The sequence below is a fragment of the Calliphora vicina genome, chromosome 4 (assembly GCF_958450345.1).
Source record: "Calliphora vicina chromosome 4, idCalVici1.1, whole genome shotgun sequence".
NCBI classification, from domain to species: Eukaryota; Metazoa; Arthropoda; class Insecta; order Diptera; family Calliphoridae; genus Calliphora; species Calliphora vicina.
In genome coordinates, this window is record NC_088783.1 from 114650027 (window position 1) to 114667441 (window position 17415).

The 17415-nt window shown below is 36.0% G+C and overlaps 3 protein-coding genes across 5 annotated transcripts; 2 read left to right on the forward strand and 1 right to left on the reverse strand.

Moving 5' to 3' along the window:
• Positions 1–612: 612 nt before the first annotated feature.
• LOC135956568 (zinc finger protein 131-like) lies at positions 613–3203 on the reverse strand. The gene is made up of 2 exons (XM_065507104.1): positions 2372–3203; positions 613–2312 (listed from the first exon to the last, which is right to left on the reverse strand). Exons 1-2 carry the CDS (start codon positions 3164–3166, stop codon positions 711–713), a joined length of 2397 nt encoding a protein of 798 aa, XP_065363176.1. The 5' UTR covers positions 3167–3203; the 3' UTR covers positions 613–710.
• Positions 3204–3958: 755 nt separating this feature from the next.
• On the forward strand, positions 3959–10817 carry Taf3 (TBP-associated factor 3). Of its 3 annotated transcripts, none has more exons than XM_065507102.1 (8): positions 3966–4415; positions 4499–4846; positions 4907–5104; positions 5164–7512; positions 7659–9572; positions 9888–10222; positions 10303–10409; positions 10479–10817. In XM_065507102.1, exons 1-8 carry the CDS (start codon positions 4250–4252, stop codon positions 10600–10602), a joined length of 5541 nt encoding a protein of 1846 aa, XP_065363174.1. In that variant the 5' UTR covers positions 3966–4249; the 3' UTR covers positions 10603–10817. The 3 variants fall into 3 exon arrangements, 2 of the variants coding, with proteins under 2 accessions (XP_065363174.1, XP_065363175.1); XM_065507103.1 differs by having other exon boundaries at positions 3969–4415; positions 10309–10409; XR_010576381.1 differs by lacking the exon at positions 9888–10222 and having other exon boundaries at positions 3959–4415; positions 10309–10409; positions 10479–10578.
• Positions 10818–11080: 263 nt separating this feature from the next.
• On the forward strand, positions 11081–16450 carry LOC135958710 (zinc finger protein 836). Its single transcript, XM_065509602.1, has 5 exons — positions 11081–11874; positions 11945–12838; positions 13768–13901; positions 14747–15398; positions 15460–16450. Exons 1-5 carry the CDS (start codon positions 11161–11163, stop codon positions 16351–16353), a joined length of 3288 nt encoding a protein of 1095 aa, XP_065365674.1. The 5' UTR covers positions 11081–11160; the 3' UTR covers positions 16354–16450.
• The last annotated feature ends 965 nt before the right edge of the window (positions 16451–17415 follow it).

Consider the following 17415-nt stretch of genomic DNA (forward strand, 5'->3'; position numbering starts at 1 on the left):
TTCTGTTGGCTTACATTTATAGGCGGTACAACTTTTAACATAATTATTAACTTTAATCTAGTTAAATTTTTTTGTTTACAGAATTCTTGCAACCAAACAATATTTTTGTTATTTTTATTAGAGTATTAATTATTTGGGTACCCAGTACTCAATCGTAGTTACTTTTCCGAGTACTCAATGCCAAAGAGCAACTACTCAGTATTTTTAGGGTTGTATTTTTCCATTATAAGATAAAAAATAGAATGAAAACATAAAATATATATATCTTTAAATAGTTAAGATTTCGTATAAAATTAGAAAGAAGTCACAGTTAAGCCTTCAAATATAAGAAATACTAGCAAAAGTATTGGGTAACCAACAAAATGTAATGAATAGTTAAAATTAACCATAATTGACAGCACTAATTATCTTGTTTACATATAACTGTAATAAATCATTCACAATAACTAACATATGACTACACTGAAAAAATGTAAACAAATTTAAGCTTTTTTTGAGCCACCCTTTTTTCTGTGTACATTTCAGTGATGTCAATCAGAAGTAAATAAAACAAAACACGCAATTTTTTATCCAAATAATGTAATTAAAACGATAATAACAAATTCCAAATGATATATCTCTGTTAGAAAATATTTTTCTCAAGCTTTATAATTTTCTTTTTGCATTACAAAAAATGATTAACAATAACATTATATTTAAATTTAACTACATTAACAGTCGTGTACAATACTATTTACAGCCGAAATAGTTTCTTCTCTAGCTATGGGTGGCGTTACCTCCAATACACTAGACAAATTATCGGGAAAAAACGAAGTATAAGTAGAATTTTGTATTAATTCCACAATAACACGTTTAGCTTCCTCCTCTTTATGATTAATGGCCTCATTTTGTTGCAAATCTTGCGCCACCATTTGATTATGCGTCTGAGTATTGGATAAGTATGTTTGACTAGGATTCTGTATATTTGATGGTTCTAAATGGGTCTCTTTACTTTCCAAGTTTAATATGGATGATGGTGTTGTTGTGTCATACACTTCATGAGGAACTTCAATTTGTTCTTCAATTATTTGATCCGAATATTTGTCATGCTCTATGATAAATGTAGAATCTGTTGAGCTGGGCAGAGACAATTGTTTTTTACGGTTTCCAGTGCGTTCATTAGTGCGAGATCGTCGTTTACGTTTAACTGTGTTTGCAGACGTTTCCTTTTTAGGTTTTGGTGGTGGTCTAGGCAGTTTATGCATGATTTTAAAATGATGACTAAGGCCTGAACTGAAATTAAATACTTTGCCACACACCGAACAGCTGAGTAAACGTTTGGGGCGTGGTGTATGTATTTTCATGTGCTGAGTTATGCGCAATGTTACCTTGCCACACACAACACAAGTTTGAGGCACTTGTTCCTTGTGATTCCGCATATGCTCCATTAGGAAGTTCTCTGTGGCATACTTGCGTCCACATGTGGTACACTTAAAAACTTCACCCGAATTGTGAGACGCCAGATGTTCTTCGAAGGTAAGAGGATCGGAAAAGTTTTTATTACAATGTTTACAGTTAAAGGGGCGATCCAAGTGAACCTTAACCATATGCCTTTCTAGTAGAGAAAGACTACTCAGTTGGCGATTGCATATTTTACATATGAAACCTTCTGGATAATGTACACTCTCAACATGGTTTTTGAGTTGACTAAGTTTATTAAAAAGTTCATCACAGTCCGAACATTTGTGAGCCAATTTTACACTACTATCCGATTCGAGATAATGTATGCGTTTATGTATAGTTAAGCTAAAATGACTGCGAAAGGTTTTACCACATGCTGGACAAACAGCCAACTTATTTTTTGTATCCTCGGAGTTATATTGCCGGTAGCTAGATGTATTCACAGCCGTTAATCTTTCATTTTTAAGTAGTTCATTATTAACGGGTTTATTGACCGGCGAAGGCAGTTTGTTAGGTATTTTAGTTCCTTCTGGTATTAAAGTTATAAGAGTTTCACCTATTATTTGACGTGTAACCTCTCCAGTAACAGGCTTTGTTTCATCTATTGTTGTTGAATGATTTGTTGTATTCATAGTTTGCATTTGATTATCAGCATCCATTTCATCATTATTTATTAAACTTTCTATAGCATCTTGAGTTTCCTGTTCTTGTTGTACATTTAGCAATTCCCCGGTGAAGATTTGTTGTGATTTTTGTTGTTCATTTTGTATGCGTTCGTAAAGTTCAGCTATTCGATTTTTTACTGCTATTACTTTAACGGTGGTGACCTTTTTACGACGACGTTTCAGGCGTAATAAATCTTGTATATTGGACTAGAAAAGATTGAAATGTTTATTTTAAACAAATCAACACCAAATTATTTTCTACTTACCCTTCTTCTTTGCATTGGCTTGTGTGCTTTAAGATTTTTCTCTTTCAACACACACACACCTTCCGAACGGATCCTATCTATGTTAGTCTCTTTAATAAAACATTCCTCAAAACTGTTACCGCTCTTTACATTGTCCGATGTTGCCGTCGCAGTTTCTACCACTGGTTTCTTCTCATAAGCAATCATATCCGTTGCAGCTAGGTTGTCCGGCAAATGTAAATAATTATTATCCTCTGTCATGGTGTCACGCATTTCTTGTTCCACTTCAGCAAGTATTTCCTCGGCATCTTCTATTTCCTCTATAAGCATTTCTGTATTATTTAAATCATCCTCCACAGGCAAACTACAACTGAATTCATGGCCAGAAATTTCAGTATTTATAGATTCTTGCTCTAGTTCATCTTCATATTCAAAAGCATCGCGAGTGTCCTCGTCGTCTGTTTGTGTTTCCAATTCATCTGCAGTTTCTTTATTGGACATTAAATCCTCTAGGTCTCCCAGATACTCAACTTCCCCCTCCTCCTCCTCCTGTTTATATTTATGTGGTTCTAATTCATCATACATTTCTTCGTTGGACTCTTTTATATGTTCACTTAAGTGTTGACAAAAATATTCGATGTTATCATAAGTTTCACAACAATATGTACAATAGAATTTTAGCAAACGTGTGACTTCATTGTAGAAGACATGGCCACATTGTGTATCATTTTCTTCCAAGACACAGGTTTGCTTCTCAGCATAAATATGATCACCGTTAGAGGTATGTTCTATATCCTCCTGCTTTATATCGTCCATTTTTTTTTGTTGAATTGGTAGGAATATGTTTATTGTAACAGCATTTCTATTGGTTTTTAGTTTTATTTATCAAAAAAAATATAAACTAATAATTGTTTTTGTTTCATTGTTGTCAAATTGTTTTTGTATAGTGCTGCCAGACGGTAAAGTTGTAGTAAAACGAAAACTAGATATTTCTTAACAAATAATTGGTTTTGTGTCACCATGTTGAAAATGAAACCATGAAACAAAAATTATTAGTTTTTTAAATAATATTTGAAAAAAATTATTTGCCTGGAGAAAGAAAATGGTTTATTGAATTAAAAATTAATAAATAAAAAATTATACATTTTTTTATTTAAAAACATAATCAAAAAGTATATAATTGAAAATATGGCATTTACTCTATTTTTTTACTATATATTAATTTTTTTAGTTTGGTTTTGCTTTGAAAACCTACGGAATATATACAAGTTAAACACAGCTTTCCTTCTACCAAACACATCTGGTAATACTTAAAACTGTACATAATTCACGATAGCTACACTTCTATAATAACAACAACAAGTGATATTTGTGCTGTCAAAGTTTGCCTAGTCTTTGTATTGATTTTGCGTTTGTTATGTTTTATTGCAACAACAAACACAAGTGAATTTGACATTTGAAACAAACAGGTAAAGAAAAAATAATCAGCAGGGTTATTGTTATTATGGCTTAATATACCCTTCTTCTGTTTCATTCCACTTTATACTTATTGTGATGGGCAACTCTAATAGTATTTGACAGACGTGATTCAGTGTGTACACAAAATTTTTGTAGTTCTACGAATTTAATTTTGTAAATTCCAAAAAAATAATATATTTTGCTTTTAAAATTGCTAAAACAAAACAGTTCACAAAAGCACAAGTGAAAATGCATTGAATTTAATAAAATCAAATAACAATTGTAAACCGCAAATAGATGAAATTTGCAAAAAAGCCAACGAAAAAAAACTTTCACACTGTACTTGTGTTTTTTTTTTAATGAGTGAAAGAAGAGTGTAAAAAAAAGAAGCTACTGCAACAACAACTAAAAACAAACGTTGATACATAAAAGGCGTTCCAAATGAGTGACCAATATATGAAAGAAATATTGCGTGTGGCGGTGGCACAAATTTGTCAAACCATAGGGTATAATGCCACACAAACTGCACCTTTGGAGCTGTTACAAGATGTATTGGATAAATTTCTTAGAGAATTTACTAGAGACTTAAGGCGCCAGGTGGAACATTGTAAGTGTTGAAGAATTTAGATTTTCGGGTGACTTAGCAGGTTGAGAGGTTGTGATGTTGTTTTATTTGTGTTTTTTTGGTAGATAATCGTACCGACGCAAATTTAAATGATGTGACCTTGACCTTGAGTAGCATCAATGTTAATTTAAATGAACTATTGGATTATGTGAACAATGTGGAGCCAGTACCATTTGCCTTGGAAGTGCCAAAATTTCCAGCACGCAAAGATTCTTCTTTGAATTTCTTAAAACCGGGAAGTAAAGAAGTGCTGACTAGACCAGTGCATGTGTTTGATCATTTGCCGCCTATGTTGCCACCGGAAATAACACAACAACCAGAACCAGCGTTGGCCAGCATTTCAAATAATTTAACAGACACGAAATCATTTCAAGACAATTTATCAACTAATGGCCAGGGAGATCATAATAATGGTGGGTTTAAGTTTTTTTTTTAAACAAGAATTTTATTTGAATAATTTATATTATTTTTAGATGGCGGAAATTCATCTTTAAATCCTAGTACAGTTTTAGATAAAACTACTTTGCAATCATTGTTCAAGCCCTCAACAAACTTTGAAGACGGCGAAAGACCTACTAGGGAAGTTAGTAGTGTGGTTATGACCACAGGTGGTTATATATCACCAGCCGTAGAGGGTAAAATGCCGGAAGCCATGGTACCCGATATAATAGGTAAGATTATAACAATTATAATTGTAGTTTTTTTTTCTAATAGAAGATTTTATACATAGACAAGCTGTTGGGTTTGGATGCTCCACCACCACCACCGCCGCCTCCCCCTCCTCCTCAATCCAGACCAGCGTCACGCTCTGCTAACACTACACCCGGACCAGGTGCTAGCGAAAACTCAACATCGGTTGTGGAAAAATCTGTACCAGAACGTGATGTTATGCCCTCCACTAGTAAGGAGTCTAAAAAACAAGCCTTGGCCCGCAGCCTTGAACCCCAGCCGATATCAAGTCAAAGAAGGGAACTAGTTCGTGATTTACCGGCTAAAAAGAATAAATTATTTAACCTTTCACGATCCACATATCCGCACGATCTTCACATGCAGCCGGTGGGCAATTTCAATAAAAAATCATTTATGATGCATCAAAATGCAGCCGGTATGCAGACCCCCCAAACCAATTATGCCAATATGTTGTTGAAAAAGGCCAAAAAACAAAAGGTGCCCATTATGCCGGGTCAACCGCTAAACGAGAAACACAATAAACCGCCCATGAACGATAAAATGGGAAAAATGGATAATGCCGACAAAGCCCATAAAAAATACATGAAAATGTTGCAAAAAATGGCCAAACAAGGCAAAATACCACCCGAGTTGTTAAGCAATATAATGGGGCCGGATAAAAAATCGAAAATGATTAATCCCGGCATAGTGGCCAGCATGCCACCGGGACCCGAAAAACTACAGCTGGAGAAATTGCTGCGCAAACAGGCCAAGCAAAGGCAGAAAATGCACAAGCAACAAATGATGTTGGATGTGCAAAAGCAATCGAAAAAACCACAACAACAGCCGCCGCCACTGGTACCCATTTTCCCACCGCGCATGACTGAACCGCTAAGTAAACCCTTGCAGCTGGATTTGGAAGAGCAAAAGCTTAAAATGGATACCAAGGATATGTTGAATATATCGCCTGTAAAATCAGCTTTTGCATCAAATATGGTGGCACCCACTGGCAACACACAAGCCAACCACTTGCCAGAAGCTTTGTTAGCTAAAACTCATAAAATCCCGGTTATAAACGAAACTCCCCCAGTAGATATTATGGCTGTAACGCCTAAACCTTTATTAACACCAGATGGCAAAGAACATAAGCTATCCAACGAGCCTGATCGCTCCAAACTAAATATATTCAAAAAGATTTCCAAACAAAAGACACCGAAATCCTCCTCGCCCACACCCTTGCGTGTGCCCGGCATTAGCGAACCGCCTATTATAAATTTGCCCTCGGGTACAACTATAACACCAGCCCCCGGTCCCTCAAACTCCTCAAATGCACCTTCCAATTTGCCAGCTGTATCACCTGTTGGCAGAAATCTGTTTCCACCTTTAAACGAAAATCCCGCGACTGGAGTTAACAGCAACATTATCAATGTCGACGATATTAAAGACAAACCCCATGTTGCAGCCAATATAAATCCCAACCAACCCACCGACTTAAGCATGCTCAATCGTGTGTTTGGCGAAAAACCCCCCGAGGTGGAATTGGTTAATAAACCCAAGAAGAGAGGACGCAAACCGGGCAGCAAAAATTCTCCCAAAATACCCGGAGTATTTCCCAATAATATGCTAAAGAAAAACAGTAAAAAGATGAAATTGGATAATAGCCAGCTATTTGTACCACAAATGCCACCCCAGCTGCCAACAGACTTTGGTGCCGCCGGCATGGGTAATTTGTCTTTTGATAATATGGCTCAATTGTTTGGCAATTCCATGAATCCCATAGAATGGGCTCAAAATAAACACTTGCAGCAACAAATGATGATAATGGCTGGTGCCAAAGAACGCAAAGAACACAAGAAAAAGAACAAAATGCTCAAGCAGGATCTCTTAAATAATGACAACAATATGGCTACGCTAAATATGACAAATCCAGCCTTGGGTGTACCCACCAATGAAGAGGTGCAGTCGATTAATAAGAAACTTATGCGTATGGATACAATACTTAAAGCGGCTCCCACCAACACACACTCCTCCGACTTGAATGTGGACACTAGTTTGATAACAGGCAAAAAATTACCATCCCCGGCAATGTTTCCCTCCTCTACGTCGCCTTTGAAATCACCAGGCAATTCGAAACGTTTGCTGACCGGCGCTGAGGCGGCCATGGCCAGCAGTTTGGTGCAACCGTTTATGTTGCCCAATCGTCCGGCCTTCCCCAATTTACCCAGCAACATGTTATCCATGCTACAATTTCCATTTCCCACCCGTCCGGGTTTGATTCCAACACCGGGTCTTTTTCCCACACCCGGTTTGGGAGCATTTCCCAATAATCCTAAAAATCCTTTATTGCCTGGACTCTTTCCTTTTCCAAATCTTAAGCAGACAATGCCAGATAATGTGGCTATGAATCAAGGTAAGTTGAAATTTAATTTAAGATAAGTTTAAAGAAATATAGCAAATTACATAGTATAGTTTAGATTATAGTCCAGACTATAGTTAAAGTATAAGAGTGAGTCTTAATTAAAAATTTCCTTGTTCTACTTAACCCTCTCTTCCCAGAATCTGAAGATTTGACAACCGATAAAAAGAAATCGGACACGAATTTACAGCCTGCTGAACGCAGCTACTGCAATGTAGCCCCCTTGGTACCCGATTTCCTCACAAAACTAAATGAACAACACATGAACTCTAGCAGCGGCAGCAGCAGCAAGCATCTTCACGAGCCTCCGCATGCCCATGAACCAGATTTACCAAAAACGCCCAAACCGCGCAATTCACATTCGAACACCTTGACACATGACAATTTGCTCAAGAAAATGGTAGACGCCCATACGCCCGAAAGTGCGGCCAGCAGCATAAGTGGCAAATCAATACCCTCAACACCGGGAGGCATGTCACTCAACACCTTTGAGCAGCTAATGAAAAAGAATGAAAGTCCCATGGATTTAATGACACTTAATAAACAAACGAAATCTCTGTCGGGCTCCCAGGAATCCGGTTTGGACTTTTCCATGCATAAGAAATCAAATCATAATCCGGCTGTAGGACCGGTGGGTGGTTTAAGCATTAAAACACCCATCACATTGAATAATGAACCTATAGAAGTGTCCGATGATTCAGATGAAACAAATCAACCACCAGTCCCGCCTCCAACAAAAACTCAACCGCCTGCTCCTCCCTTAGCAACTAATCTAGCCAGTCAGCATTCACACCACAGTAGCTTTAATATGGATGATATATTTGTGGCCAATACCAGCAGCACTCACTTGCCACCCAAAACCATAGAAACTGACATGTCTACTAAAGAACTTAAAAAGCTTAAGAAACAAGTGAAAAAATCTTCATCCAGTATTAATGCCTCTCTAATGAGTGCGGATAAAACTGAAGGTCTAAACACTGGACCGTCAGCCTCTGGGGGAGTGGGTAAATTAGCGGGTGGTGCAGATTTAATACCGCTGACTTCTACGGGTCTGGCCTATTCGTCTAAAAACATACCCTACAACAGTTTGACAGCCAATGCAAATCCCTCTTTCAATTCCCATAAAACTGACTATACGACCACTACGGCAGCTTCATCAGCGGCCACCACACCATCGTCATCCTCCGTGTTTGATAATCTAACAATAACCGCCGCCATTCCAGCGTCCTCGGGAGCCTCCTCTAACACGGTATTCGACTTGCAAAAGAAACGCAAAGAGCATAAAAAACTCAAAAAACTTAAAGAATTCAAAGATGGCAAAATCAAAAAGAAAAAAGACAAAAAGGATAAAAATAAAAGTAAAGAAAAGGCCGATAAATATTTGCAAACACAGACACAAAGCTCGCCGGCTAAAGAAAAGGAACCACCCGTCATAGAAATCATACCCAATACAGTAACACCCATGGTAGTGGCTCACAGCAGCAGCAGTAGCGGCACGGAAAAAGTAAAAGATAAAGATTTAATAAAGAAGCTGAAAAAAGAGAAGAAAAAAGAGAAACAACGTACGGTTTTAGATGAAATGACAACACAGAATCCCAGTAGCTTGCAGACAGCGGCTGTGGCCAACTATTTACCCAATAAAGAGGCTACTGCAACAAGTACTGCTCATGCAATGCTTTCAGTGGACGTTGAACCACCCAAAAAGCAAAAATTATCGCCGGCGTTAATTCATTCCTCTGCATCTGGTAATGAACACAATAATGAAGCGCCCAGCAGCAGTAGTACGGCAACACCCACAGCCTCCATAGTACCGAAATTAACTTTAAAATTAGGCTCCACCCACTCACCAACACCGCCGCGAGACGATGGTCATAAAAATAGCGCTGCAGCCTCCTTGGTAACTTCACAGTCTGCTGCTGTTGTACAGCAGCCACCACCACCACCACCAATGGCAGCTTCATCGCCCTCTCGAGAACATCAACGAGAGCCCTCACCCGAATTGGCGCGCATTTCACCATTAGTGACGAGACCACCCAAGCATAAACTTAATACAAGTAAGTTTTTGTTTTTGTTGCAACAGATCAGCAATTTTTATAGTTTGACCTGGAAATTTTGATATTTTTTATACCCTTTGTCATTCAGTTTGAAATTAAATTATTTTTTTAATTAAATATTTTTCATAAAGGTAAAAAAAAGAACATAACTTTAAGCTAAAAAATACTTTAAGTTGTCTTAAAAATAGTACCCACTCCACTTGTTAATGTCTCTGTGTTCGGTTTCAATCCCTGGCCCTTGCATGCTTTCATTTGTTCGTTTTTATTTTTATTGTTTTTAATAATAAATCACAAAAAAAAACTCCTGTTGTTTAGGTGGTGAATTGGCAACAAGTTCGTCTGCAACGTCCAACAGCATTTCGGCAGCAAATGCTAGTTCCCTGGAAATAGGCGATAGTAGTAAAACTAGCTCTTCAGCCAATCCCAATATGATAGTACCACCACCCAGCCCCTGGCTATCCGGTGGCACCATATCAGCCAGTTCGGTTTTGTTGCCACATCAACTTTTGCAAACAACTAAACAACATGATATGACGACGGCGCCGGCAAGTGCTGCCCACAATACAGATACCGCCGCCAAGACAGCCAGCACAGACAGACAAAGTCCCCTGACCCTTATAACGGAAACAAGTCGGCCCTCTTCCTATATCGTAAGAAACATTACATTCTTTTCACAGACGAAAGGAAAATTTTTTATAAAAATTTTGTTTGCTATCTTTTCTTTTCTCTGATGAAGGACGCTGAGGGTAATCGGGTATGGATTTGTCCAGCCTGCGGTAAAGTAGATGATGGTTCACCCATGATTGGTTGCGATGGTTGTGATGCCTGGTATCATTGGTAAGTTAAATTAAATTAATATATTTTTAATATTTTTAAATAAAACTTATTTTTTTTTTTAATTTTTAGGGTTTGTGTGGGCATATTTGTGGCTCCCAAAGACAATGAAGACTGGTTTTGTCGTGTGTGTATAACACGCAAAAAGGGCCTTCATGGCTCCGATAAGAAACGTAAACGCAATAAGAAAAAATAATTGTTTATTAAAAAAATACCCCTCCCAAAAAAAAAATAGTTTTTAAGAAGTTGTAAACTTGTTTTTCAATATAAAAAATCGTTAATATACCCACAAGTATATACAAAAAATCATTTGTATTATAACTGCAAGAAAATTTAAATTATAAAAAGCAAAAAGTTATAAACGATGAACAAAAAATATATAATTGATTTTATGATCATAATAAAATAATATATTACGAGTGTTTTTATTATTTTTTAAACTTATAACTGGTAAGTTATAAAACAATAAGCAAAATTTAATTCGTTATGTCCAGGTTTCACGGTAATGTAAATAACGAATACTATATTATTTTTGCAGCTGGCAACAGCCTCACAATTTATGACAACAATCACAATATTATTGCAGCTGGCAACATCCTCTCTGTTTATGACAACAATCATAAACTTGGCAGTACTTTTTCATTAAAAAAAATATTTCTTCATTGACAGCTAAATGTATTTTTATTGAGTGCAATTATTTTTATATAAACAAATGAAAAATAATTAATAAAACTGTATAAACAATTTGTAAAAAATGTTAAAAGTAGCCCAACCTACTAGTAATGCCTTTCACAACTTTAAATGTGGTGAAATCTATTGCATTTCACCAGCCGTTTACAATGTTACTTGCTGTCTGTGTGCCATCAAAATGCATCTGGACCAATTTTCCAGCCACTTTCAGATGCAACATCTTACCCTGGCCGAAGAGAGTATTAATTTGGAAGAGTTGGAACGCAAGCGTAATGCTAAATTGGCTAAAGATGCCAGCTTAATGGATAATATGACCATCAAAGAAGAGGATCCCGAAGATGATCCCATTAAACAAGAGGATGTGGAAGAGCAAGACGTTGATGAGGATGATAAAAGTTTGCAGCAACTTTTGAGGGAAACAGAAAATGCTCGAAGTAGACTTGAAACGGAACAGCAAGATGTGCTGGAGGAGTCTGAATGTGATGATTCAGATATAGGTGATAAATTAGAGGTGGAAATAGTGGTGCGAAAACCGAATACTAGGAATTCGAAAAAGAACAACAAAAATAAAAAAAGAATAAATTTAAAGGAAGATGAAAAGCCAGAGTTAGAGTTAGAGAAATTGAGTGAATTAAGCTCCCGGGAGGTGAAAGTTAGTGATAATGAAGTGGTTAAGGAATTGAATCAAGAAGAGGATGAAATGAAAGAGGAATATGATGGTGATGATGTGGATATGGATAGAGATTGGTCGTTGGAGGATAAAAATTCAGAAACAGATGTAAGTACTTAGATCTTTGGCATTAATTATGAAATTCCTACATAAAAATATAAATTTTTTATCCTTTTAGTCTGATCCCGACGATAAAAATAGCCCCAAAGATGAGCTGCCCTTTCCTTGTCTCACCTGTAAGCGCTCGTATCGTTCCAAGCATAGTCTGCAAAAACACAACTACAGTGTCCATAATCCTAATAAACCGGCGAAGAAGCCCAAAGAACCCAAGGCCGAACATAAATGTGATCAGTGTAATGAAGTTTTTCGTTCTGCACGGGACTTGCGCGGTCATAAATGGAAACACACTGGCATTTTCTGCGATATTTGTGGTAAACCATTTACACAAACCGGCAATATGATGCGACACAAAATCCGTCACACAGGCATAAAGGCTCACAAGTGCAAGGAATGTGATAAAGAATTCTTCACAGATAAGGAATTAAAATCTCACATGATTTGTCATACGGGCCTTATGCCCGTTATATGCGAAATATGTGGCAAACGATGTCGCGATCGTGGCGTGTTAACGGCCCACATGAGGCGTCACACTGGCGAACGGCCGGCTAAATGTGATGTTTGTGGTAAAAGTTTCTTTTCGTTTCACGATCTTAATGTGCACGCCGTAACGCACAGCAGCGAACGGCCCTTTAAGTGCGATATCTGCGGTTCAACATTCCAGCGCAAAAAAGCCTTGCGTGTACACAAACTTATACATTCGAAGGATCGCAAACATGTGTGTAAAATATGTGGTAAAGGTTTTGCTCAATCAGGTGGTCTTAACTCGCATATGCGTACGCATGATGCTGCTTTGGAGAAGTCCAGCAATGAGATAGCTCAACAGGTCGTCCTGGTGCCAGTAATGTTGGATAGCGCGAGCGTAACTCAGGCGGAAAGTACAACGACTAGTAAAAGCGACACAAATGCCGAGGTTAGTATGCCACCAGAGAGTAGTATGTTGGGACAGTATATGGTTTAAAAGTAATTTATAATTGTGTCGTTGTAATTTTAGTTTATGTATTTTATATGTTTAATTATTATTAAGATTTTTACAATAATTATGATAGTAGTTATAGAATTAAAAATGAATGTGTAAATAAATGCAATAATGTTTAAGAAATGGTAATAATTTAAAACTTAAATAAAGTAATGATTTTGAAAAGACAATTATTATAACCTTCACAAAATTATACTTTAAAATAAACATTTTAAGGGCCATTATTATATATATTTAAGCAATAGAAAAAGTTACACTTAAAGTTAACTTTAACTATAAAGGCAAGTTGTAAGTAATAATGGCCCTAAATATTTCTAGGTAAACAAAAAAAAAAACAGTTTTTTTTTTTCAAAAAAAAAAAATTTTAAAAAATATTTTTTTTTAAATTTATTATAGCGAATCAAATTTTATGGCAAATCATTTTTCAAAAAAAAAAATTTTAAAATTTTTTTTAATTTAATTTTTATTTTTAATTTATTAATGAAAAAATTTTATAATAAAAAATTCGTGATAAAAAATATTTTTCCCAATTTTGACCAATTGTAGGTCCGACATATACGACGTTGCAAATATATTTAGCCAAATATCTCGACGTAAAAAACACGATTTAGGACCTTTATATATTATCTCGTGGAGAAGGTTATACAAATTTTTAATAATTTTTATTTTGTGAAAACGAACATTTTTTTACAATATTTTTTCATGACCTAAAATTTTGTTTAAGTTTTTATAACTACGAGTATTATTCAATGTTAGAAAATTCCAACTTACGTTCGACAAAGTTTTTAATACTTATACGAAAAATTGTATAGTTATTCAAACTGAAGATTTAACCACTGGACAAAAGTTTGACAGCCAATGCAAATCCCTCTATCAATTCCCATAAAACAGTACCACTACGGCAGATCAAGAAATCCAAAATGATGTTAACTAACATAATAATGAAACGCACGACAGCCTTCTTAGTACTGAAATTAACAACACCGCCGCGAAACAATGCTCATAAAAATAGCTCTACGGCCTCTTTGGTAACTTCAAAGTATGCCACCATCAGTCGCAGCGACAGTTGTCACACCTGCAAACCACCCCGCGAATTTTCTTTGCAGACACCCCCGCATCTACAGCAATCCCCGGCAACAAACCCATTTCAAAATATACCAACTCAGCAGCACCACTAACGGTGATTCTAGTTAAACTATAATGGTCATTTTAATGTAAATAACCATTATTTTTGCATCTACAACAATCCCCGGCAACAAACCTATCCAAAATATACCAACTCAGCAACACCACTAAAGGTGATTCTAGTTAAACATTAATGGACACTTTAATGTAAATAACCATTTTTTTGCAGTTCATTTGGTTCCAGCGTTATAGTTTCCGAGAAAAATGGATGGGAAATAAAACTGATCACAGATTTTTCTCGTTTTGGCTTCAGCCTCTTTAGTTTTCGAAAAATATGGACTTTTTTGTTTTTATCCAAAAAAAATTGATTTTTAGTGGGAAATAAAAGTGAGCACAAGTTTTTGAAATTTTTGGCCCAGCACCTTTTATTTCCGGTTTTTGTTAGGAAAGTGTGGGGCCGTTATTTCAAATTGTTATTCGCTAAATACATATTCCACGTTAATTTTAATGTAAACCACGAAGTATAATGTAAACCAAATAACGAGTAATATATGTCCTATTTGTGCAGCTGTCCCATTTATGACAACAATTACAATCATATCCTTGCATCTGGCAAAACCTTTTTTGTTTATGACAATAATCATAAACTTGGCAGCACTTGTGCATTAATAACAAATTTTCTTCACTGACAGCTGCATGTATTTCTATTGAGTGCAATTTAATTTTTTTTATATTATAAACCAATGAAAAATAATTAAGAATACCATTTAAACTGAAGAATAAAATGTTAAAAGTAGCCCAACCTACTAGTAGTGCCTTTCCCAACTTTAAATGTGGTGAAATCTATTGCATTTCACCAGCCGTTTACAATGTTAATTGCTGTCTGTGTGCCACCAAAATGCATCTGGAGCAATTTTCCAGCCACTTTCAAATGCAACATCTTACTTTGGCCGAGGAGAGTATTAATTTGGAAGAGTTGGCTAAAGATTTCACTCAGCTAGACAATATAAACACCAAAGAAAATGAACCCGTAGAGGATCCCTTTAAACAAGATGTGGAAGAGAAGGATGTTGATGAGGATGATACAAGTTTGCAGCAACTAGAGGTTGGGCTAGAAACGGAACAGGAATATGTGCTAGAAGAGTCAGAATGTGATGATTTAGATATTGGTTATAAATTAGAGGTGGAGATATTGCTGCGACAAACAAATTCTGGGAATTCGAGAGAGAACTTAAATAATAATAAAACAATGCATTTGATGGAAGATGAAAAGTCAGAGTTGGAGAAATTAACATTCCAGGAGGAGAAAGTTAGTGATAATGAAGTGGTTAAGGAATTGAATCAAGAGGATGGTGATGATGTGGATATGGAAGTAGTTTGGTCGTTGGAGGATAAAAATTCAGATACAGATGTAAGTAAATCGATCATTGACATTAATTATACAAAAAATATTAATTTGTTTGACCCTATAGTCTAATGCCGACAACAAAACTAGCAACAAAGATGATTTGCCCTTTCATTGTCTTATCTGTAAGCGCTCGTATCGTTCCAAGTACAGTCTGCAAAAACACAACTACAGTGTTCATAATCCTAATAAGCCGTGCAAGAAGAACAAAGAACCCAAAGCCGAACATAAATGCGATCAGTGTAATGAAGTTTTTCGTTCCGCCCGGGATTTGCGCGCTCATAAATGGAAACACACTGGTATTTTTTGTGATATTTGTGGTAAAAACTTTACTCAAGCCGGCAATATGATAAGGCACAAAATTCGTCATACCGGTATAAAGCCCTACAAGTGCAAGGAATGCGACAAGGAATTCTTCACCGATAAGGAATTAAAATCTCACATGATTTGTCATACGGGCTTTGTGTCCGTAATATGCGATATTTGCGGCAAACGTTGTCGCGATCGTAGTGTTTTAACGGCTCACATGAGGCGTCATACAGGCGAACGGCCGGCTAAATGTGAAGATTGTGGTAAAAGTTTCTTTACGTTTCACGATCTTAATGTGCACGCTGTCACGCATAGTAGTAAGCGTGCCTTTAAGTGCGACAGCTGCGATTCAACATTCCAGCACAAGAAAGCCTTGCGTGTGCACAAGCGTATACATGCGAAGGATCACAAATATGTTTGTAAAATATGTGGCAAAGGTTATGCTCAAGCTGGTGGTCTTAATTCGCATATGCGTACGCATGATGCTGATCTAGAGAAGGCCAGCAATAAGGCAGCTGAACAGGCTGTGCAGCCGGTAGTGTGGATAATGTTTGGCTCGAGCGAAATTCAGGCAGAAAGTAAAACGGCTGATATAAATGAGGGGGTTAGTATGACACCAGAGAGTTGTATGTTGCAACAGTATATGGTTTAAAAGTTTATTTACATTCTATACTTGTTTTTGATCTCTATCACTATCTGGCAAATGGTAAGCCGGACTAGTTGTAAGATTTTTTGCAGCTAGTCATTATTATAATTCTGTTTAACTTATGTGGCAATACTAAGTCTGAGGAGTTGTGGGTTCTTTCGCAGCTACTCATCATTATAATCTTTTGTTTACATTATTTTTATACCCTTCACCTTCCGTCCCTATAAAGTATATATATTCTGGATCCTTATAGATAGCGGAGTCGATTAAGCAATGTCCGTCTGTCTGTCCGTCTGTTGAAATCAATTTCCTGAAGACCCCTGATATCTTCGGGATCCAAATCTTCAATAATTCTGTCAGTTTGCTATTTAAAGTCAGCAAAATCGGTCCACAAATGGCTGAGATATGAAGAAAAAACCAGGACAACCTCGATTTTTGACCTATATCTGGATTATTAAGTCCCCTATCGCGAATCAACATTTCACATGAAATATTTTCCTTTTTTCGTTCATCAACTTTGTTCACGTGAAAAAAATTCCCCGTGTTGTGAAATTTTTAGGTGGAATTTTGTAAATAATAAACAGCTGTTACGAACAAAATCAACTATTGTGAATGTAAAGTTCATCATGATATTCCCGATAGCAATTTTCCCTTCGTGGGAAATGAATATTTCATGGGATAGACAATATGGATATCTAATGATAGACATTTCAAAGACCTTTGCAACGACGTATATACGACCATAGTAAGTTGGACCTACAATGGGTCCAAAAAAAAATTTTTAATCCGAATTTTTTTTTTCACCAAAAAAAATTTAAAAAGCAAAAAAAAATTTTTTAAATTTAAAAAAAAAAATTTAAATTTAAAAAAAAAAAATTTAATTTAAAAAAAAAAAATTTTAAATTTTAAAAAAAAAAAATTTTAAATTTTAAAAAAAAAAAATTAAAATTTAAAAAAAAAAAATTAAAATTAAAATCGAAAATTTTTTTTCCAAAAAATTAAAAAAACATTTTGATCACCTAAAAATATTTAAATTTTTTATTTTGAAGTATAATTTGGTGAAGGGTA